General features: G+C 42.2%; 1 protein-coding gene across 14 annotated transcripts in view; it reads left to right on the top strand.

The window, feature by feature from the left end:
• The window catches only part of ZMYND8 (zinc finger MYND-type containing 8), a 113,718-nt gene that overhangs the window by 20,616 nt on the left and 69,570 nt on the right, over positions 1–23,532 (top strand). For 11 of the 14 annotated variants that reach the window (XR_013484678.1, XM_020984152.2, XM_020984161.1 and 8 more), the window contains exon 3: positions 19,212–19,360. Coding sequence is in view for 12 of the 14 variants with exons in the window: in XM_020984152.2 (XP_020839811.1) it covers positions 19,212–19,360 (149 nt within the window). In the remaining 2 variants the exon portion in view is untranslated. Of the gene's footprint in view, positions 1–1,010; positions 1,079–10,627; positions 10,760–12,659; positions 12,988–19,211; positions 19,361–23,532 lie in introns of those variants that run through there. The other 3 variants (XM_078149857.1, XM_020984155.2, XM_020984154.2) reach the window with 3 other exon arrangements.

Below are 23,532 nucleotides of genomic sequence, written 5' to 3'. Positions count from 1 at the left end.
AGCTTATAGGTCAGTTATCTCATTTTACAGATGAGGAAACTGAGGCATGGGGCGATGAAGTCACTTGCTCTGAATGACACAGATAGTAAGGAGCAGCACTGTAGACGAAAACAACTGAAAGCCATAAGAACTCTGATCAATGCATTGACCATCCTTGATGAAGAGTGCTGTGTGCCTCCTGACAGAGTCTGGATGGATTCAGAGTGCAGAATGAGACATATATATTTGTGGACATGTATGTTTATACTCACACAAACACATGCAGTGCAGCATACAACATGCACAGCAGAACAGAACACACAAACACAAAAACAGGCATAAGCAGACAGTGTAACATAACATGTATGCATGTTGAAATGTAAAATACATATGCAAACATGCACACACAGCTTGACTATGTGTATTTGTTATAAGGAATTTGTTTGTCTTTTCTTTTTCCAGTGGGGTTTGGGTGGAATTTCTGTTAATTTTTAAAACAGCACGAAGAAAGGTAGTAAGAACCAGAGTCAGAATTCAAACTCAAGTGGTCTACCTCTAGACGTTGATATTTTTCCCTCTGTATGCTCATTATGTACCTGTCACGTGCAAAATACTGCTCTTGCTGCTGAAGAAGAGACAAGATTTAGATATAACCTAGCTCCTACCTAATGGAGTAGGAGGGTCAGATGCTCTTAACAGAAAATTTTCATAATGTGCAGTATTGTACAATGGATGTATTAGAGAGTTCTACAAAACAAAATGCTTTATGGTCCAAGAGGGAAAAGTTTAGTAATGACTGGCCAATCCAGGAAGGCTTCATGCAAGTGGATTTTATTTGAGTTGGGCCTTAATGGATGACTAGAAATTCATCTGGCTGATTTGGGGAGAGAGAAACAAGCACAGGGCATGCCCTAAGGCAGGAAGGTTCAGGGTGCCTTCTGGGGTTAGAGAGTAGTAGTTAGTTAACATGTGGAGGAGAGTGATAGGAGATTAGGGTGGAGAGGTGGCCTGCTGCTACTGCTGGCTGGTGGAGGGTCTCGATTGCAGGGCAGAGCAATTTGAACCACACGAAGTAGGCAATGGGGAACCACCGAGGATGGTAAGAAATCCTTCCTTATTTGAGTTGGTGTGTTGTTTCCTGATAGAACTTTTCCCCATTAGTACTTCTTCCTCTAGTGTTTATGCCCTTCCCAAATTATCTTGTATTACCTTATCTATATATTTGTTGAAAATCCCAGTTGAATGTAATTTGACTTTGTGTCCCCTATGCCTAGCCTAGTACACAGTAAGCACTTAATAAATGTTTATTGAATTGAAAGCTTCTGTTGATGAAAGAGCACCAGGTTTGGAATCCTGGCCCTGTGATCTTGGCCTAGTTACTTATCCTCCTTAAGCTTTAGTGCTTTCATCTGCAAAGCAGCATAACAATATTCAAACTACATACTATGGCGGTTTGTTTTAAGTGCCAAAGTATCATTTAGGAGAGACAAAAGATTGAACCATTTACTATGTTCTTCTTAAGGTGGTGAGGCATTACCATGTACCTAACTAACTTAAGCCCAGATTTTCTTCTTTTTTATAGACAGTGAAGCTAAGATTGTATATTGCAGGAACCCTTGTTTTTGAAAATAAATCTCATTTTTGTTGGTATTCATTTTTTGTAGAAATTTATTTCTGAATAGCCTTCTCTCACCCATTGAGCCATCCCTTGTAATAAAGATTTACATAAAGAGAGAAGGGGAATGAGAAGGGGGGGGAGAGAGAAAAAGGGAGGGAGAGAGAGAGAAAGAAAAAGACAGAGAGTAAGACAGAAACACAGAGAGATTTATTAAAAAAAAAATTTAGCAAAAGCAAACATATTCCACATCCCTACCTTTGTAACTAGAGTCGGGAGGCACAAATCTCCTGGAACTTGGTTATTATAGTTACATAGCTTTCAGTTTCCTTTCTTTTGTTTTATTTTCTCTTCTTTTTTTTGTTCTTTCCATAATTACCATTGTCATTTTGTATATTGCTCTCCTTATTCTGCTTAATTCACTCAGCATCAGTTTGTCTTCCCATGCTTCTCAGAATTCTTTATATTTGACGTAATATTCCATTGAGTTCATGAACTACAACTTATTTTTAGCTATTTCTCAAAAAAAGGCCACATTGTTTCCAGTTGTTGCACCTCAAAAGTGTTGCATTGAGTATTTTGGTATCTGTAGGATTTTTCTTTCTGTCTTTGACCTTTTTGGGGTATATGGTTAGCAGTGAGACCTCAGGATCAAAGAATATGGAGGGGCCACTCCTAGAACACTTCTCTTTTGTTATCTGGAGCTTATTAAAACTCAATCAATATTCCATATGCAAAGAACAGAAAAAGAAGATTGTATATGAAACCGTAAATCTATTATGTATGGCTCATTTAAAAAAAATGGCAAATTCAACTTGTTTGTTTCAAAGCTAAATGCTGTTAACCTTTCATCCATTCTACTTCTGGGATGCTTCAATAACCCTCTTTCCTCCCCCCTTTTTTGGGGAGATCATTGTTCTCACTATACCCCATCTCCCCTGCAAATCCCTTACTGGCCTCATATTTAAAACAGAAGAAAATGAAATGAATCCTCCTTTGTAAGAAATAAGCAGAGTCAAGCAAAACATCCATGGATTGTCCATATCTGAAAATGTATGTCTCCTTCTTTATAATCTCTTTGTCAGGAGGTTAGTAGTATGCTTCATCATTGGTTGGTCCTCTGGAAATGTCACTGGTCATTGTTTTGATGCCGGCTATTTGTTTTTTTCTGTTTAAAAATCAGGTTAGTCTGTTTCCTAGTGGAGTATATTGCTGTACTCTGTGTGTGTGTGTGTGTGTGTGTGTGTGTGTGTGTGTGTGTGTGTGTGTTCAGCTCTCCTTTGTCCTGTTCAGAGGAGTGTCAGATTAAATTTGTTCTAATGGGCCTCAGAGGGAAGAAGCAGGAAAAATAGGCAGAGAAGTTGCAAACAGGTAAAGTTAAATTTAATATAAGGCCCAAACTTTCTAAGTATTACAGCTGTCCCCAAAATAGAATGAGCTGCCTGGGTTAGGATGGAAGGATAGGGGAGGGGGTCCTCCCTCATAAGAGGCCTTCAAGTGAAAGTTGGAGGATCCCTTAGGCATGTTGTAGATGGAGATTCTTTTTTAAAGTATCAGCTGGACTACATGGGTGGACGATCCATCCGTTTTTGTGGTGGTGAGATTTTGAGTTCATAATGGAGAGAAGTCATCGTGGGTGTGAGGAGTCAGGGAAAACTTCCAGAAGGCTGGAAGGTATTCAAACCAGGGCTGAATGATGACTAGGATTGAGGGAATACTGAGAGGAGGAAGGCAGAGTGTTCCATGAGGGAAGGATCAGCCTTAGAAGTTAAGGAGATAAGTGTGTTGTGTTGAGGACAAAGGATGATTAGTTAAGTCTAGCACCAAATGGAGTTAAGTAGGTGGCCCAGTGGATAGAGGACTTGAGTTCAAATCCAGCCTCTGACACTAGCTGTATGACCCTGGACAAGTCACTTAACCCTGTTTGCCTCAGATTCCTTATCTGTAAAAATGAAGTGGAGAAGGAAATGGCAAACTACTCTAGTACCTTTGCCAAGAAAACCCCAAATAGAGTTCTGAATATGACTGAAATGATTGAACAAACACCAAATGAGGAAGATTGACCCTCCTGAAAAATGCCTAAGTGGGAGCTGGGTATCTTGGGGCATGGCAACAGAGTGTTTTATCTGCAAAGCTATTCCTCTAGTCCTGGACAATTTCACCAGGTCACTAGGCAGAATTCATAGAAGATGAGATAGGTATTATGGGTCAATAGGAATTCATGGCTCAAGGATCTAATAATACTAATATTAATAACTCAATGTTTATATAACACTTAACTGGTTATAAAGCACATTTCCTACAGATAACCGTGTGACACAGTGTAGAACAACTATTATTATCCATTTTTATAGACGAGGAGACTGAGGTTGAACAGGGGAGTAATTTGCCTGTGGTAATGAAGAAAAAGGATTAGGGTTCAGTGATGATTCTAGTAAGTCTAATAAGAATCCTAGAGATCTACATTAGTTGATGGTACGTTTTTCTTGAAGAAAGATGTGTTTGTTCTTTTTCATTGCTGGTTCATTCGGAAATAGATGGTGAAAATGTTGGATTTAGATTGGGGAGGAATATTAAAAGATAATCTAGTCTCGCCCCCTCATTTTACAGATGAGGAAACCAAGGTCTCAGTGGGGAAGTGACTTGTCCAAGGTCACACAGGTATTAAGTAACAGTGCCAGTATGGGAACACAGGTCTTTCTGTCTCCAAATTCAGTAGTTTCCTCTATACCACACAGCGTTGATGGTAAAGTATTACTCTGGCCCAGCCAAAGTTCCGCCCTTCTCTCTCCCCCCCACCCCTCCATCTCTGATTTCTTCATGAACTAGATGGCTCCTCCTTTACTGAACCGTGATGCCTTCAATGTGGGTACTCTCTCCTCCAGTACAGATTGAAGCCTCTCATTACCTTCCAATGCTGTGTATCTTTTCTGTTCCTTTCTATAAATCTACCACAGAGGATTTTCCCAATGCACTAGAGGCCTTTCTCTCCTTCTATTAATATTTCATGGATTTCAGTGTAGCACTTAGACTGTCCACCTGTTATCTCTTACACTACATGACTAGTCCACCTCCTTTTTCAATCATACGTGTGCTTCTGATATTAATAATAGCTGACATTTATATGGCTCTTTAAGGTTTACCAAGCACTTAATGTACATTATCTCATTTGGTCCTCAAAACAACTCTGTGAGCTGGGTACCATAGATATTACTGCCCTCCTTTTTACAGATGAAAAAATAAGACTCTTAGAAAGGTTAAGTGATTTGCCGTGGCATAGCAGATAAAGAGGTGGCTTCAAAACCTGGAAGACCTGGGTTCAAGTCAGTAAGTCAATCAGTAAAGATTTGTTAAGTGCCTGCTACAGGCCTGGATAGATCTAAGTGTTGGGGATACAAAGAAAGATGTAAAAGTCAATTCCTGCCCTCAGGGAGCTCATCATCTAACGGGAGAGGCAGCGTGAAAATAACTACGTACAAACAAGCTAAGTGCAGGATAAATGGAGGTAATCAGCAGAGCTCTTTGAGCTGTAGAAGGTGGGATTTCAGCTGGGCCTTGAAAGAACCCAGGGAAGGCAGGAAGCAGAGATGAAGAGTGTGTGTGGGGGGGAGCGTTCAGGCATGAAGGATGTCTAGTGAAGATGCCTGGAGTTGGCAGATGGAGTGTGTTGTTCAAGGAACAGCAAGGAGGCCTGTGTCCCTGCATCTCAGGGTGGCTGAGGAGGTGGTGGTGTAAGACTGGCAAGGTGGCAGAGGGCACGTGATGAAAGGTTTTGTATACACACAGAGGATTTGATATTTGATCCTAGAAGTGGTAGGGAGCCATTGGGAGTTTTTTGAGTTGGGGGAGGGGCTAATGTAGTCAGACTCATTCTTCAGGAAGATCACGGTAACACCTGAGTCCACCTGCATTGATAGAGGGAATTTCCTCACTTGGGCGTTTCCTCTGCCATTGAAAACACCAATTCAGTCCTTATCCCTGCCATAACAAGTTGTGTGAGAGAGGCTCTCTCTCCTGACTCTTAATTCCAAGGCTTTTTCTAGTGGATCCTTGGGGCCCACTACTGTTCTGAAAATGATTTCTTTAAGAACTATTTACTTTTCAGTGTTCTTTAAAAAAAATTTTCAATTTCAGATTCTCTCCCTCTCTCCAGGCCCTCCTCTACCCATTGAAAAGGCACCTAGAAAATGAGGTTTTTAAAATTTATTTTATAATTTTTTTTGGAGGCAATCGGGGTTAAGTAACTTGCCCAGGGGTCACACAACTAGTAAGTGTCTAAGGTTAGTTTTGAACTTGGGTCTTCCGGACTGCAGGGCCAGTGTTCTATCCACTGTGTCACCCAGTTGCCCCAGGAAAATGAATTTTTTTTAAGGTAAATTTGTAGTTAGCCTTTTGGAAGCAGTCAGTCCACAAATATTTATTAAGTTCTTTGTATATGCCTGGTTTGGGAATAAAAATGCAAAGAATGAAACAATCCCTGCCCTCAAGGACTTTATTTTCTGGGCTGCTAGGTGTCTCTGTGGATTAGAGCTCTGGGCCTAAAGTCAGGAAGACTTGAATTCACATGTGGTCTCCCACATTTACCCGCTGTGGGACTCTGAACAAGTCACTTAATCTCTGGCTGCCTCAGTTTCCTCAACTGTAAAAGGGGGTGATGACGATGATGATGGTGATGATGGTGATGATGGTGATGATGATGACGATGGTGATGATGATGATGATGATGGTGACGACAATAATAGCAGTAGTGGTACTAGCATGCACCTCCCAGCTGTAAGGATCAAAGGAGAGAATGTTTGAAAAGCTCTTACCACAGTGTTTGGTGCACAGTAGGCACTTAATAAATGCTTATTCCCTCCCCCCTTTCTATGGAGCAGCTTCATTATACTGCTATATCCACCACCATCCCAAAAAGCATTTTGGAACAGAGGAGTTTAAAATTTTAACCCTGCCCCCAAATGGGCCTGTTGATGGCTTCTTCACCTACACAACAGTGGATCCTCTTCCCTTTAATTTTTTCCCTCTTTGTAGAGTCATTATGGAAAGAGCAGGAGGCCTGGAGTCCATAGGATGGTTTTAGTCCCACCACTACTATTAAATTCAGTGTGTGATCTTCGACATGTCATTTCCCTTTTCTTGGCCTCAGTTTGTCCTCATTGTGAAAATAAGACAGTTGTGGTAGATTGTCTCTTCGAACCTGGAGTCAGGAAGACCTGAGTTCCCATTCTGCCTCAGATGATTTTTCTAGCTGTGTGACCTGGGAAAGTCAACCACTTTCTCAGTTTCCTCATCTATCAAATGGGGACAATATTAGCTCCTACCTCCTAGAGTTGTGAGGATTCAGTGAGATAATATTTTATATTTTTAAATCACTTTTTTAAGTTTGAGAGGGCTCTGTAAATGCTAGCGTCATTGTTGTTGTTATCTACCAGCTCTGATAGTTTAGGTTTCATTTTTCTTGACTGAACTTGATTAGGCAGAAGTTCTGTTGTTTCTTCTCCTTGAGTCTTAGGGTTGCTATAGCTCACGATTCCAAGGGGAGCCAGAGCTGGGCGAATGCATTCCTGGGCCTTAATTGTGCATTCAGGGTGGAATTGGGCATTAATCATTAACAAATATTCACCAACCAGCCACCTGCTGCCAGAGCTAGGAACAGTTGGAAATGCAGAGGAGTAAGATTGTTTTCAGAAGTCATTTATAGCTTATTTTCTGGTCAAAATGGCTTCCTTGCTGCAAAAGATTGTAGATTCAGAGCTGGAAGGGATCTTAGAAGCTGTCTAGTTCAGTCTCCTCATTTTACAGATGGGGAAACTGAGGCCTAGGTTAAATCACTTGTCCAAGGTAACACAGGGTTAGTAAGTGTCAGATGAGGGATTTTTAAGCCCGATCTAGGGTTCTTTTTATTACTCTGTTGTCTCCTATCTCTGTGCCTTTGTACAGGCTATCTTTTCTTCCTGCAGTGCACTCCCTCTTTACCTCTTGTTTTTATTTTTGCTTTTAGAGGCAGTTGGGGTTAAGTGAGTTGCCCAGGGTCACACAGCTAGTAAGTGTCTGAGGATGACTTTGAACTCAGCTCCTCCTGACTCCAGGGCCCATGCTCTATCTACTGCTATCTTACTCGTTATATCTCTTAATGTTTCTATCCTTCAAGGCTCAAAAAAAGTGCTAAGGACGACAAAGTGCCTGCCACCTGTTAACCCAGCCCTTATCCCCCCTGTTGCTAGTGTCGTCTCCTTCAGAAATTACTTTGTATTTCTTTTGTTACCTATTTTGCATTTGCTCATCTGTGAGCCTTTTGTTTCCTAGGAATAAGGTTGGAAGTTACTTAAGGGTAGCAACTGTTTTGTCTTTGCATTCTCTAGAGCCTAGCAAACTGCCTGGCATATAGTGGGCTTTTAATAAAGGCTTGTGGAGACCAGAGTAATAGCCATAGAACACGAATGAATACAGTTTTAATGTTGGTTAATAATCATCCTATTCTAGACATATGGGGGATTTACATGTCCCACACAATCTTTCATACCCTTTTTTTTTAAAGGGGAGAATAATAATTATTCTTTAAAACCATGAATCACAAATTTGTATGAGGTTGTTTGGACCCTTCTCCATAATTGCTGTTTAAATAGTGATAAAGATGACCATTCAGTTGTGTATTGCTATAATTTCTTCCCTCCTAGCATCTGGTACAAGCCCTTGCCTATAGTAGATTGTAGATCTGAATCGAATTAAGTGAAGTTCTAAATCAGAGAAAGCCCCCATCAACCTAGTAGTACTGCTACCAGCTGAAATGTTTTTCATTGTGGTTTTAAGGTTTACAAAATGCTTTACATATATTATCTCATTTAATAATCACAGGAGCCCTGTGAGATTACTAGTTTTTATTCTTCCCATTTTACAGAGGAGTAACTTGAAGTCCAGAGTGACTTTTTATGACCAAACAACTGTTAAGGGATAAAGCTGGAATTTGAACCCAGGTCTTGTGATGGACCACCCTTTCTTCTGTGCTGTATTTTCTCTTTAAAGGAGGTAGAGGTTTCATGTTGTTGTTTTCAAAGAGGACCAGTGATACCATGGCGGTGAAGAGGTTTCATGTAATAATGATAATAATCACTGCTCACATTTTAATAGCGACTTGTGGCATTACAGCTTGAGAGGTATCTATCATCATCATTATTATTATTATTATCTGTATCATCATCATTTTAGAGTAGAGGAACTAAGGCCCAGAGAAATTAATTTTATATACTATGTATAATAATTAACATGTTAAATTTACATATCGTGCAAAGGGCACTTGATCTGGTGATGGAGTTCTGGATTCTTTTCTTGACTTTTCACACAGTACTCTGTTCCTTGCAGGCACTGCTTATCATCCCACCTTCTGCAAGAAGCCTTCTCAGTCTTCCTCCATCTTCTGCTTTCTTGCCTTCCCGCCAGATTATCTCCAGTTTAACCTCTCTGTATCTTGTTCCCCTCCTTCTCTAATAGACTGTGGGCTGGAGGGCAAGGAGTGTCTTTTGTCTCTCTTTGTTATCTCCAGGCCTAGCCCTGTGCTTGGCATGTAGTAGGCACTTAATAAATGCTTGTTGACTTGACACAGCTGGAAAGTTCAAGCTGAGACTCAAACTCAGGGTGGTTTACCGCATACCATAAAAATGATCTTCCCCACCCAGGGCCATTGAATAAAGTAAGGTCAGAGGTGGGACTGGTAGAACATCTTTTGACACCTTTTAGAAAATTTCTTGGCATGGGTGCGCTTTGGGCGGAACATGGTTCATGTTTTCCTCTTAATTTAAAGAATCACTGGCCCCTGTTTTCTCACCTCCTTTCTTATTGCTTTTCTCCCTTCTGACTCCCCCCTCCTCCATTTATTCCTTAAAGAAGAGAAGCTTGTTCCTGTTTGTAAAACATTCCTGCTTTGTAAACTGCTGGTCAAATGCTCTCGAATGTTGCCAGCCGTAAGTAAGCCACTAGCAGACATTTGTGTTTTAGCAAAATGCTGGGGGCTCCTAGGGAGCTGATAAATAATGCAGAGAGGAATTCCTTCTACCCGGTAGTTACACTCCAAAACTAGTGAATTTGGGATTATTTGAAAGCGGGGATTGAAAAGTCAGAGGAAACCAGTTGTGTAGCATTTTCTTCGCAGTGATTTGGCCTGACTTAAAGTTCTTTTTTATTTTTTTACATGTAAATAAATTGAACTGAGCCAGACCTGCAGGGCACAAGCTGAAATAATAAGGGCTGCTGCATGTATCTGGGATTTGGGGAGCCCCTTTTATTTTGCATGTCAAATTCCATACAACTTGGCACTGCCCCAACCCGGAAATTTCTATAGAGATGTCCCCTAGTTTCCTAAGGCTTCATCCTAAAGGAGATTAGAGACCTGGTGGAAAAACCTCTTTCATTAAGGTCTAGCAGTTGTCCAGAAGCAGCCGGGAATTCATTTGCAAATCAGCCTCATTTCCCCCGACTTGCGGCACTCTCAAGTCTTGCAAAGCTGGTTCTGCTGTTTTCACCTTTTGCATGTGAATATGCCCCTTAATAGCTTTCTGACCCTGGTTGGTGTGGGCTTGGTCCTTGCTGTTCTGTTTGAGTTCCTGTTGGCTGACATTCCAGCGGAAGAAGCTCCTTTGGGTTACATTCTGAGAGCACACAAGATGGTGTCTTTTTCCTCACTAGCATGGCTGAGAGACACGCCATATTTACAAAACTATTGATCATGCTGCAGCTCTTCCTTGCGTTAATGAGCAGGACAGTTTATATTCTGTTGCATGTATAGCATTTGGTACAAATAGGCCTGTTGCTGTGAATTGCAACAAAGACTTTCATCTGAGCTGAACTGCTGTCATGTTTGATAGATTACTGCTATAGCAAATATCTATAAACGGCTTTGGTGGGCTAGGCCACTTCGGCTGCACTGTACACAGGAGATTGCAAAGAGGTGGTGGGATTCTAGCACCAGTGGGGAACCTAATAAGAGAAAGCAGTTGCAGCAATAGGAGGAGATAACTCCCAGCCTCTCCTTTCCCTCCTCCTCCCTGGGAGAGGCCTTCTCACTAATAACAAGCCAGCCGGGAAAAAGCCTGCAAGCAGAAGCCTCTTGAAAGCCCTCTTCTGATGTGGCTGTGCCTTCTGACCATCACCCATCTAATTTTTAAATGGCTGGTAAGTACTTTTTCACTGGGTTTTGGGTTTCTTGCCTTCTGTGCTTTGGATTTATATTTTCCTCTGGATCTTGTCCCTGCCGTCCCCACTTAGTTACATATTTCCTAATGTCTGTTTCACATTTGGAAATGGACTGTTTTTCCATACTCCAACCCCGAGAGAAGCCTCAGAACCTTTCATTGATCTCGATGAGAATTTCACATGGAAGAGGAGGTCCCTGATATCAAGGCTTGGTTGAGTTGGAGATCAGTTATATCTGTTCTGGAAGTAGATGTGCCCAGCCAGGAGAGATTGCTTTTACCATGCTAGCTTTGGGGACCTTAAATGAAAGCCCCTATTCCCAGAAATCTATGTATCTAGTTTCAGAGATTGTGAAGGCTGTGATACAGGGTGGCTCTCTAAAATATCTCCTGTTTAGTGTGATTTGGCTCCTTTTGAAATATCTAGGATTACAGTGTAGAAAATCAGGGCTTCCTAAAGAACTGTAAGTCTCCAGGTTTTTGCACGTGTTTAACTTGGCTGGGGCCTGCTTTTTCTTTAGGGCTTTGTCTCTCCCTGTGCTTTCCCCGCCTCCCTCTATACCCCTCCCCCTTTCTGTTTTTTTTTTTTCCCCCCAGGCATTTCTGGGGTTTTGGTTCATTATAGTTTAAGTATTGGCTTGGGAGGATTCTGTTGCTTCTGAGTAGCATGTCCTGTTTGGGTACCCTGCTCTCTGGGTCTTTAAAAAAAATGCTTTGAAATTATTAACTGTTTTCTGCTTTGTTGCCCTAGAGAACAGCATGTGGTCATGTTTGAAGTAGGCAATGGAGAGTGTGTGCAATTACCCCAAGTGCAATCTCTTCATTTGTACCTGATGACCCAATAATATCTGGGTTCTGTGCTTATGCTCAGGCATCATCCTGGGAACGGTGCCTTCCTGTAGATGTAGTGTGTGTGTGTAAATTCATTTGGAATACAGCGAGCAGCCCTGAAGGCTTTCCTGTCTTCATTTTGTTTGTTAGACTCATCTCAGGATTGTCCAGTTTCACAAAATGGGCTCCTAGTTACAAGTGTGGTACTGGTACTTCTTTGTGGAAATACCTTGTGATGATGGATAGAGGGTAAACTTGGTTGCTTGAAGCTGGAAAAGCCTGTGTTTTGCCAGGGATGCGATGGAGGAAAAGTAGAAAGAAACCCAGAATATGAAGGATGGGCAGTCTCCTAGAGAATCCTTTTTAAAAATGAAATTTAGGTATATTAATTCAGTAAATCTCATGGTGTAGTATAGTGGAAAATATGTTGGATTTGGAGGAAAGGACTAGAGTTTTTGAATCCCAGTTCTGACTCTTACTTATCATCAACTGTCAATCTAGGCACTTCATTTTAATCTCCTTGGGCCTCATTTTCCTCATGAAAGGGGTAGACAATATGATCTCTCGGTCCCCTTCCCGCTCTAAATCTTGATCTTGTTCAGAGAATCAGCTTTATAGGAGCCATGGTCAGTAAACAAAGTAAGGTGTCAGGAATTGTGGCTTAGAGCCAGGCCTGTTCAGCTATATTAGCGATGGTCTTTGACACTTTCCTCTGCCCCTCCCCCTTCTCCCCCCAGTGATTTCAGTACTTGCATGTTATCATCCTTTTTTTATCCAGGCTTATTACTGGCTACCACATAGGAGATGGCCTGGGCAATTGTGCTGTCAACAGCATTAAGGAATTTAAGACACCCAAAAATCTACTACAGGCCCAGGGCCGTGAGTGGTAATCACTAGGCCTGTCTTTTCCAGCCTGAGAGACTAAAACAATTCCCAGTAATGATGCGTCATTTCCTGGGCTGGAGAGCTAAGAGCTCTGAGGAGTCTGTGTGTGATCCCAGAGGCGGATGTGGGGGAAGGAATGCCCGATGGTCAATGAAATGGAGGTGTCTGCTGTAGATCTGAAGGGAGCTGTGTGTCCTAGGAGCCTGGTGTATGAGCTGCACAGGGCCTGCTTCTAGTGGAAGGGAAGCAAATGCTGCTTCAGTGAAGGAGCCAGGAAACAAATGTATATTTTGGAACATACATTGGTGTTCTGTCCTGGTTCAGACTTGAACAGGCTTATGTGAGCACCATTTAAATGCAGCAAGAGCAACAAAACACAAACAACCCAGCTCCATTAATCCAAAGCCCAGCAGTACCCACGCTCCTCAACCACATACGACAGAGAGAGAAGACTAAGGAACAAAGGGGACGAGATGCCGATGGAGCGAGATGGTGAATGTGGTTTTTAACACTTAATTCCCTTGCCCTCTTTAGCTGAGGGGGAGAAGAGCCTTTGCTTTGGGGCAGAAGTGGAAGGTTTGCACGATTGCACTGTTAGTAATTGGGGTTGGTGTTAGGCCACCTAGGAAGTCGAGGCTTTACTTAAGCTTTAAAAGAGCATTTTGAAATGGAATTGTGCTTTTTAATGAAAGCTGTTTCTTGTCTCAGGGCTGGAGCTGATCTCACGTGACTGTCTCTTCTTCTTCCAGTTAGCACTCCATACCCAACAGGCTTTCCAGATTCATGAGATAGTGTTTGAATGTTGGCAGGGGAAAATATTCTGTCTCATTCTGCTTTCCCCATGCTGTGTCCCTGAGTCATTCTTTTTAGAAGTGGTACCTCCTGCACATTAACGCTTTCTGAGCCTTGATGTATGTTATATGTACACATGTGTACATTTATATGTTTACACATATAAATGTACATACCCATGTCATGTGTACAGGCTGGGACTAGACCTGTAATTTCATCAGAATGGGGGGAAATTTCCCTGGGAGGAAAGCACTTTGACCACTGCCAATCCATACCTTTTCTCAGTTTTCTCAACTGTCAAATGGGGATAATAATAGCACCTATCTCCCAGGGTTGTGAGGCTCAAACGAGATAACATTTGTAAAGTGCTTACTTAGGACAGTGCCTGGGACATGGTAGGTGATTTATACTGCTGGGTGTTATTATGAAACATAGTAGTCTTTATGCTTGCTCAGAGTTCCATAGTCAGTGTGTCTGTCAGAGGCTGTATTTGAACCGAGGTCATCCTGGTTCTGAGGTCTGCTCTCTGTTCATCTGTTCTCCCGAATATATTTAAAAAATTCTTTTTTGGGAGGAGGAGGGGGAGAAGGTGATAGAGAGGGAATAGTGAGCACAAAACAGAGCTCTGTTATTCCCGTTAGAATATAAGCTTCTTTTGATCGGAGATTGTTTCATTCCTTATATTTGTATCCCCAGGGCCTAGCACTATGCCTAGCCTATAGTAAGTACTTGATAAATATTTGTCAAGACAAGTCAACTAGTGCTTAAGTGCCTACTGTGTGCTAATAAGCACCTCCGATATAAAGAAAGGCTTCTCTCCTCTCCCCCCAGTTTACCAGCTCCTACCCTCAGGGAGCTTACAGTCTACTGGGGGGAAGGGGGATGACATGCAGCGTGTGGCATAGACGAGATACATACTAGATGAACTGGAGATAATCAATAGAAGGAAGGCATTAAGTCATGTTACTTGTTGATTGACCTCTTTGGTAGGAGATTTCTAGACCTATTTGTACAGTATTTTAATTAAAATTTACTCATATTTCTTTAGCCCTTTAAATTAAAGGTATTTAAGATTTGGAAACCGAGGTACAAAGTGCAGTGGCTAGCACCAGGGTGACATGGAACACACGGTGTTTGGCAAGTAGTAAGGGACTGACAGATCAATGCTTGTTGACTGACTGCTGCTGATCATCATAATGAGAAACTGGGGTCTGTACAGGATGTTCCCAAAGTCTTCGTTTCAGAGCTTCAGGGTGGCATCAAGACGCCTTTAAGGCTCACTGTGTACTTCACATACATTATCTTATTTGATCCTCATAACATCCTTGTGAAGTTGGGGCATACCATCATCCCCATTTTACAGATGAAAAACCCGAGTGTCATGAGGTGAACTAGTTTGTTCATGGTTGCATAAGCTAGTCATTGTCCGTTGTGGAATTTGGACCCAGGTCCTCGGGATTCCAAGTCCAATATTGGAGCTACTGAGAGGCAGCATGATGTAGTGAAAGTGACTTTGTGATTGGAGTCAGGAGATACAGGTTTTGCGGAGGAGAAAATCAAGGTGCAGAAAAAGGAACTACCTTTTCTAGTGTCCCCTGAAGTCATGGATAGAATGCTGGATCTGTTCAGATCCTATGATCTGTCCCTTATTAGCTCTCTGGCCTTGGGCAAACCTGTATCATCTTCAAGTTTGCTTTTTTTTTTGAGGGGAGGGTAAATGAAAGGATATTAATTAATACTTCTACTATTTACCTCATGGGACAGTTGGGAGGTTTTATTTCATAAATTTCTTTCTTCTTTTTGGCTGCTATTTGTGAGGCAATCAGAGTTAAATAACTTGCTCATGGTCACACAGCTAGGAAGTGTCAAGTGTCTGAGGTCAGATCTGAACTCATGTCCTCCTGACTCCAAGGCCGGAGCTCTATCCACTGCGCCACTTAGCTGCTCCTATTTCATAAATTTCAGAACATGGTAGTAGGGATAGGGATTTCAATTTCATTGGTATAGCAAACTGTTGGGAGAGGAAACTCCCTCATCCTGTACAGGTGGGCACCTTCTCTTCGGCTTTTGGAGAGTTGGGAGCACCCTTGAGAGGTGAAGTGACTTCGCTGAGGGCACATGGGTTCATTCTTCCATCAGGTCTTTCTGTCTCTAAGGCCAGCAGTTCTTAGACTAGGCCATTTTATCTACAAGTGTCCTTGGTATAGAGATTCTCTCGCTTTGGAGGTCTTCAAAGTAAAAACTGCATAACTCTTGAAGGATTTTTTAAACAAGCATCTGAAGAAATGTTCATTTTATACCTCTCTTTGTGTATGGAGTCCATGTGTCCTGGATTTTTCCAGTATAGTACTGATTTCAAGAAAAGCCAAGTGTGTTCTTAATGAAATTTTGTAAAAGGAACAACTTGCATCACACCATGTGTCCTGATTTTTGGTCCAGGGGGAAAAAATGGTCATTGGATCTCCAAGACATCTAATTCAGTGGAGAACCCTCTAAAAAGAAAAAAAAGAACTTAATTTTTCTATTTTTGGCTCTTTGGTATTGACAGATGTGTGACCTATTACATTTCTATTCATCTGATAACAGGTGCCTAACCCCCACTCCAGTGGGAATTGCTTGTGTTTGTAACTTGAAATAGAGTTGGGCCTAAAGATTTGTGTTAAGATAAGAACCATAGTCTTAGACAACATGAGTAATATGTCATGAGGGTAAATCTCTTCTTCGTTCTGTGCCTTACTTTCCTTATCTGTAAAAGGAGAGGCTTGAATTAGATCTCTCTTAGGCCCTTTCCACAGATCCAAAAATTATTTGACTTTATGTTTTCTTTCTAGTTTCTTTTTTTGGTGGCTCTTCTTCCCCCTTCCCCCCCCCCCCCAATCATATGTTCACCTGAAACTGGGAGGGGAGGGGGAGAGAGACAGAGAGAGGATGAGGGAGGGAAGGAGGGGGGAAGGAAAGAGATGGAGGGAGTGAGAGAAGGAAGGAGAAAGAGGGATTGAGAGAGAGGGAGATAGAGGAGGGGAAGGGAGGAGAGAGGGAGAGAGAAAGATCACGAGGAAGGATACTGAGCAGCAAAATCTGTCTATTCTCATTTTTGCCTTCTTTCACAATCTCAGATCCCCTGACTCCTCACGTTTTCAGCCATAGGTAAAATAGCTTAATTGGTTGCTGAAGAAAACACTAAGTTGTGATTGCTTAGTGAGGACAGACCTGCCTGAATCTGAATTTTTAGGCTCATAGTTCCAGAATGGAAAGGGATTTTAGAGATAACTTAGTACAACTCTCTTCTCCCCATTTTAAAGATGAGGAAACTGAGAACTTGAGAAATTAAGTGACATATCCAAGCTCACACATACACTAAAAGGGCGAAGAGCTAGAATTTGAACCCAGACCCTTTAACTCCAGGTGTAGTTAGTTCCCTTTTTACTGCATCATGTTACGGCCACAACCAGTCTTTGAATCTTAATTTTCTTCAGTACTGAAATGAGGGAGTTGGACTGAATTTGAATTATCTCTTAAGATCTCATCCAGCTCTAGGGGCAGCTAGGTGTTACAGTGGATAGAACATTGGCCCTGGAGTCAGGGGACCTGAGTTCAAATGTGGCCTTAGACACTTACTAGCTTTGTGACCCTGGGCAAGTCACTTAGGCTTTATTGTCCCCCCCCCAAAAAAAATAAAAAGAAAGAAAAAAGATCTCATCCAACTCTAAATACTTTGATCCTCTTACCTGGCTTTGGAGAGCACTTCCTTAAGATGGCCTTCCTTGTAGGCAGCACAGTGAATTAAGTGCTGGACTAATTTAGGAAAGGCAGAGTTCCTATCTTACCTCACACACAGACTAGCGTGTAACCCTGGGCAAATCTCTTAACCTCTCCAGCCTCAGTTTCTGTATCTGTAACATGGGAATAATATGGCACCTACATTACAGGGTTATTGCAGGGAACAAACATTAGAACATAAGGGCTTGCAGCCCTAAAGTGTAGTATAAACACTAGCTATTATTAACCCTTAGACTGTGAGCTACTTGAAAGCAGAGACTTTTTTGGGGGTGTCTTTCTTTGAATCCCCAACACTTAGCACAGAGCGTGGCACCTAGTAGGCACTTAATAAAAGTGCTTGTTGATTTTCGACTCTGGGAGTGGATCAAAATGACTGTCAGCTCAGAGGCAAGTGGCCTTGCAGTGAGTCACAAAAAAGGCCTTTTCATTACTCATCCGCCCTGATCATTTGGTTGCTGCTTTTTCAGGAGGCTGTCTTTGGCAGGATGCTGTTAGAAATTTTACCTTGGAACCGCATTTTGCTGGGCTGCCCAAAACTGAGGTTTTGAGAGTGATGTCATGCGCTATATTTGTTTAGAAATAATAAAAATTGCTTTGCACAGACTGAAAGACCGTTCCTGAGCTGCCATTTTCTGATTATCTTTTTTTAAAATTTTATTTTTTGTTATTCTGAATTTCGAGAACACCAACAGACACAAGCATTTCCATATAATTCTATTATGTACATTTTGCTTTTTTAAAAAAAAAAGCTTATAAATTCAGCTTGTTAGTTTCTAAGTTGTTATGCTTGTCTGTGTCTCCTTCTGAATTGTGATTATCTTTCCTAGGAGACCCTGATGTGAACACTTAAGGCCAGAGGCCTCTCTTTGCCCCCTGTCTCAGGATAGTGCCTAATCTGCTTTAAGGATTGTTTCTGAGCTGGGAGAAATATTGAGAACTGGACTTTAAGCAGGTTTCTCATTGTCTTTTTGGGAAGCGGAGATGAAAAAAGAGACCTTGCCTGCTCCAAAGGAGAAGGGAAAGGTCCCCTCCTGTGGAATCAGACCCAACTCTGAGAACCTGGAAGTGGTTTCTCTTCCTGTGGTTGTGATTCCTTGGGGAGATCAGTAGTGGTGGTCTTTGTAGCCAGCCCTATTGGGAAGCTGCATACTGAACACTACCCAGTTCTAGCTTGCCTAGATTGAAGGGACACTGATACCTATCTCTGCTTGTGTGGACTTGCCTTGACTGCTAAAATCTGGGAGAAGAAATCCAGGCCACTCATCCAGAATAATCAACATGGGAAGTTCACATACCTGCCTTTGATGCTGTCATTACTCTAAACCTTGGGTAATTCTTGGCTCTTAGACTTTCCTCTCCTAAATCCTATAAGCTTGGGTTTCCCAGGATATGAGTCTGAAATACAGTGCCTAGTCATTACAGGCTGGTGGCATTAAATTGTTTCTTTCAGTGAAGGAGGTCGATTTCTGGTATGGAGTGGATTCAAGTCTTTGCAGGTGAAAGTTATTGTGTGTGTTGTTTATAGGTTAGACCAGCTGCTGGAGACATTAAGGGGGATGAGGGCTTGGGAGCATGTAGGCATTTCAGATGGAAATCAGAGGTCTCTTGGCTTTTTTTTTTTTTTTTGCATTTAGCTTTGCTGGAGAGGTTGAGAGCTGTTCTGCCTGGGAAGAGCTGCTTATTTACAACTTGATTAGGGGTGATTAGATGTGGAGAGTGGAGGAATGATGGAGAAATTGTACTTCTGATGGAAACACCAGGGAAAACTACTGTGCCTTACAAAACAGAAGACCAAGAAAATCTAACTTGGGTCCTTGGGGGTGGCTCTGTGCTTGAAAATAACCATTAGGATGTTTCCAGTTATAAATTATTCACGCACTCCTGGAGTTTCTTATGGGCTGGGTAGGGGTTAAGCATGGGATTGGGCAGTAGGATCCTCTAGGCTAAAGGAAATGGGGGAGAGGGGTGTTCATTAGTATTTATACAATAATGTTAACAAAGGGTGTTATACTATTCCAAGCTGGGGAGGTTTTTATTTGTTTGAGACTATATATTACAGGGTATCTTTCCCTTTTAAGTTTCAGACCAGCTTTTGGTAGTCAGTTAAACCATGGTCCTCTGTGTGTGTTGTATGTGTGTTACAGATCCCGGCTCTGCTGAGCGGACGGCACAAAAAAGGAAGTTTCCCAGCCCTCCCCATTCTTCAAATGGTCACTCTCCTCAAGATACATCTACGAGCCCCATCAAAAAGAAAAAGAAGCCTGGTTTACTGAACAATAACAGTAAGGAGCAGGTAAAAGAAGCCTCCGGGACTGCTTTGGTACTGAGAGCTACGTCACTTGTCTGTTTTTTGTGTTTCTGAAACTGCAGCCTTAGCTTGCCTTGTGCTGTTTTGACTAAATTGCCTCAGAAAAAAGGGGGAGGGTGCTTGCCAGAGGGTCCATGGCTGCCATTATCAGCAGATTTCTAAGCCTGTGTTCTGTGGATGGAGAAGTGTAGACCATGAGAAATTAAAGGTTGGGGACCTTTACACTCTCTTTTTATGCCCCTCTGTGGAATAGTAAGGATCCTTTATCCCCTAAAGTTCCCATAGTCATGGCTAAGACAGGAAGTAGACTCCGAGGCCAGATGGTTTCTGCTGGCGGTTCTTGACTGAACCATTTTCAGATGCTTCCTTGTGATTGGTGTGGAGGAATAGCTTGCCACCTGCTGAGCATGGGCTCAGGATTGCTTGTACTTGGAATAAGGAGGTTTGAAATCTGTCCTTTAGAATGACGTAGTCATACCCTACTGGTTCATAGGCCTTTTATTGCCTTTGATAGTATGACCTGACAGACCTCAGTTCTGAGGCAACAGATGATAAAGATCCCTAAACCACATTTCAGATATGTAGTAGTCCACCCTTCCTGCGGGAGCCCTTTTATCACTGGTACTATTAAAGAGAAAAAGTGGACGTTCCTTTTCCCCACCCTCCCTTCTTCCCAATAGAGAGCAGGGGTGGTGGTGGGCTGGGGTGGGAGAACTGATGGAGGAGAGGCACAGAGCCTGTATAATCCCCAAATTGTACAGTAAGCCCCTGAGGAAACTAGATTTGATTGTTTTAACAACTTCATTTTCCAAATCACACGGTCTGAGGGAGGCAGCATAGTGGAAAGAACACGGGACTAAGAGTTTTGAGACCTGACTTTTGGTTCTGCCACTAATTAACTTTTTGAGTGACTTTTGGGCAGGTTGCACTTCCCCTCTCTAGATGTTATTTTCTTTATCTGTAAAATGAGAGGGTTGGACTTTAGGTGATGTTTAAGGTTCCTTTTGTGTCTGAAATATTATAATTCTGTGATCTAATTCCTTAAGATGTATCCTCAGCTAACCCAAGCAGATGGGATTCTGCCCTGTCTGTGAGAAGCTCGTCTGTATCATATACTCTAACCAAGGGTGGGGAACTTTCAGCCTTGAGGCCACATGTGGCCTTCTAAGGTCCTTGGGAGCAGCCTTTTGACTGAGTCCAAGGGATTTATTCTGTGCAGTGGCCGTGTGTGGCCTTGAGGCCCCAAGTTCCCCACCCTCTAACCTATACTGACTTTCTATAGCTTTCGCTGTTGAGAAGTTATTTCCTATGTCTAACCCGTATCCCTTATGCTGTATTTTAAGCCCATTTTACTTTTAGTGTATGTGAAAGTGTCTCAGAGCTAGAATGGACCTGGGAGGCTTAGCCTAGGCTTTCAGGAATTGCTTCCATTAACATTGTAGACAATCTGCCATCTCCTTGAGGACCTCTAATGACAAGGAACAGCTGCGTTTAGAGTCAACTCATTCCACTTTTTGATAGCTGTGATTGTTAGGAAGCCTTTTTTCCTCATGTCAGCCTATCTCTGCTTTCTATAACTTCTACCCCTTGCATTTGGTTCTTCTGGAGCCAATTAAAACAAATCTAACTGATGGTCCATGTGACAGCCGTTTGTCTTCTTGAAGAGAGTTAGCTAGACCCTTCTAAGTCTTCTTTTCTACTAAATGTCTAAACTAGGGCTGAACATCTCCAGTTCCTTCAGCTGCTCCTCATCTACTTGGCATTTTCTTTACACCTTTAATGATCCTAGATGCTTTCCTTGGAGTTCTCTCTAGTTTATCAATGCTCTTGTTAAATGGGGGCATTCAGAATTGAACAAAGTCCTCTTAGATATGATCTGATTAGGGCAGAGTACTGGGGAGGCAGGTGGGGGTTTAACCTATCTAGTCCTGGCCTCTCAATGTAGTTTCAGATAACATGAGCTATTTTGGTCACTGTAGCTCACTGTTGGCTCATTGAGACTACTACTGTTCTTTAGCCATTCCTTCCACCATCTTGTACTTGTGATGTTGATTTCTTGGATTCAAGTATAAGACTTAATATTTATCCCGACTCAATTTCTTCTTAGTCTTTTTGGATCCTGACTCTGCCATCTAGAACGGTGTTCTCACCGTCGTTTGGAGATGGTGCTACATCCCTAAGTTTGAAAGCATATATTAAGTATTCCTTTTCCTTCTTTGTACCTTTACCATCCTTCAGAATTCTTAATTAATTATATTTTCTGAAGAGAAGCCATATATAAAATCAAATGTTCAGATTCCTCCATCTCTTATTAAGAGGTCATTTTATTGAAAAGCTGTCTGAAATTTGACCATCTACCACATGAGACCATTGTATCCTCAATAAGTCCCCATGCCTTATAGGGGCATTTTGGGAATAGATTTTATTGCATCTTTTTGGGGGGCCTGGTTTTCCTCCCCTATGTAATGTCATAAAATAGTCATAGACCCTACGCTGGGGAGAAATCATATCAGAGTTTCTATTGTTCTGTCCCCCTTCCTCCCACCCCACAGTGTTAAAAAATGTAGAGACAAACTTACAGTGTAGTGGAAAGAGTATAGTACTAAGAATCAGAAGGCCTGAATCCTGGTTCTAGTTTTGCCACTATGACTGTGTGACCTTGGGTAAGTGATATCCCCACTTTGGGCCTCAGTTTTTTCTACTGTAAAATGAGGGGTTTGGGATGACATTACCTTCAAAGTCCACCTCAATTCTTGACATTCGGTGATATTCTTTGTGTAAATTGGGGGATCCGAATTCTTTTTTTTTTTTTTGCAATCATATTACAAGGTGCACAGAAATTCCTAAACTAATGCCCACCTGGCATATTAGCATCAAGCATATGCAAATGGATAAACCTGCAGATGTGGTGGGTGTCTTCGAAGCCCCTTTGTTGTTGATGTGACCCATTAAAGGGGATGGGGAAAAAAATAGAGCAATTGGAATTTTAACTCTGCAATTATCCCTGTAAGTAGCACAGGTTGGAACTTGTCTATCTAATTATTTGGGTGGTACAATAGCTAAAGACAGGTGGGGGAAAGTTGTAATCCACGGGAGGCAAAGCAGCATGTTTGTTATCTATTAGAGATGCCTTTTTACTTAGCAGGCAATATGTTCAGGAGCCAGATGAGCTATGAGAGGTATCTGTTGGATGGTGGGGTTGTTTAAATAACAAATTCTGGGTAGCAGCTGCTGCTTAAGGCAGATATTTCAGTTCAGAAATGGACAATAAGATAGAATCTCTAGTGGCTTGCCTCCAACCTTAGTTAATCTTGGGGGAAATAAAGATTTTTTTTTCTTCAACTATCAAAACATTTGCCTACATCAGAAACAAATTAAACGTGTGTCCTGTTAGGCAGATTACTTTGTCACTTATAGTTCACCCAGCTCCATTTGGCTCCCAGGGAGGATTCCTGGCCTATTCTTAGCCCTTTAACTTGGTGAAGGAAGAGAGGTGCAGAAAGCAAGCCAAAGCTTGCAAAACCACAAAAACCTCCCAGAAGCCTTGAGTTGAGTTAGAGGTAGTTCTGCCAGCTCGAGGACGGGAGGATGCCTCTGCGAATGTCTGCTTCCACCCATGCCACCTCTTCCCCTTCCTGTTCTCAAGCCCTGACGTTGCTGCGTGCCGTCATCATTGCTGGGCACTGCCTGCTCTCCTCCTTTTGCTTAAAGCTCTCTTTTTAATGCTTCCCTTGCGCTCTTACGCAATGCATCCTGCATTCTGTGTAAGTGCATTGGTTTCTAACTTCCAGAGAATGTTTATTTTTGGAGTCATTGGAAGCTTTTCTGTAACAAAAGTGTGGAGGGCTTGTCTGATGTTGCAGTCATGGGGTCTTGAAGATGGGAGTGAGGGTGCGGCAAGGGACCTGGCTCTAGTCCTGGCTGTGCAATGGATTGGCTGTTTGATCTTGGCCAAGTCATTTGACTCCTGGTGAATCTCAGATGACAATCACAGAGTGTGTTGGCCTGAATATGGACTGTTTCCATAAAGAGAGGCCGCATGGTATGCTGGATAGAGAGCTGGGTTCAAGTCCCACTTCTGACACATACTGGCAGTGTGACCCTGGGTAAGTCACTGTACCTCTCAATAGACCCTGGCAGCTCTCCAAAACCATAAA

This window comes from Phascolarctos cinereus, unplaced genomic scaffold (genome assembly GCF_003287225.1).
Source record: "Phascolarctos cinereus isolate Bilbo 61053 unplaced genomic scaffold, phaCin_HiC Scaffold_2;HRSCAF=192, whole genome shotgun sequence".
In the NCBI taxonomy this organism is placed as follows: domain Eukaryota; kingdom Metazoa; phylum Chordata; class Mammalia; order Diprotodontia; family Phascolarctidae; genus Phascolarctos; species Phascolarctos cinereus.
This window is presented reverse-complemented; position numbering and strand designations above follow the sequence as displayed.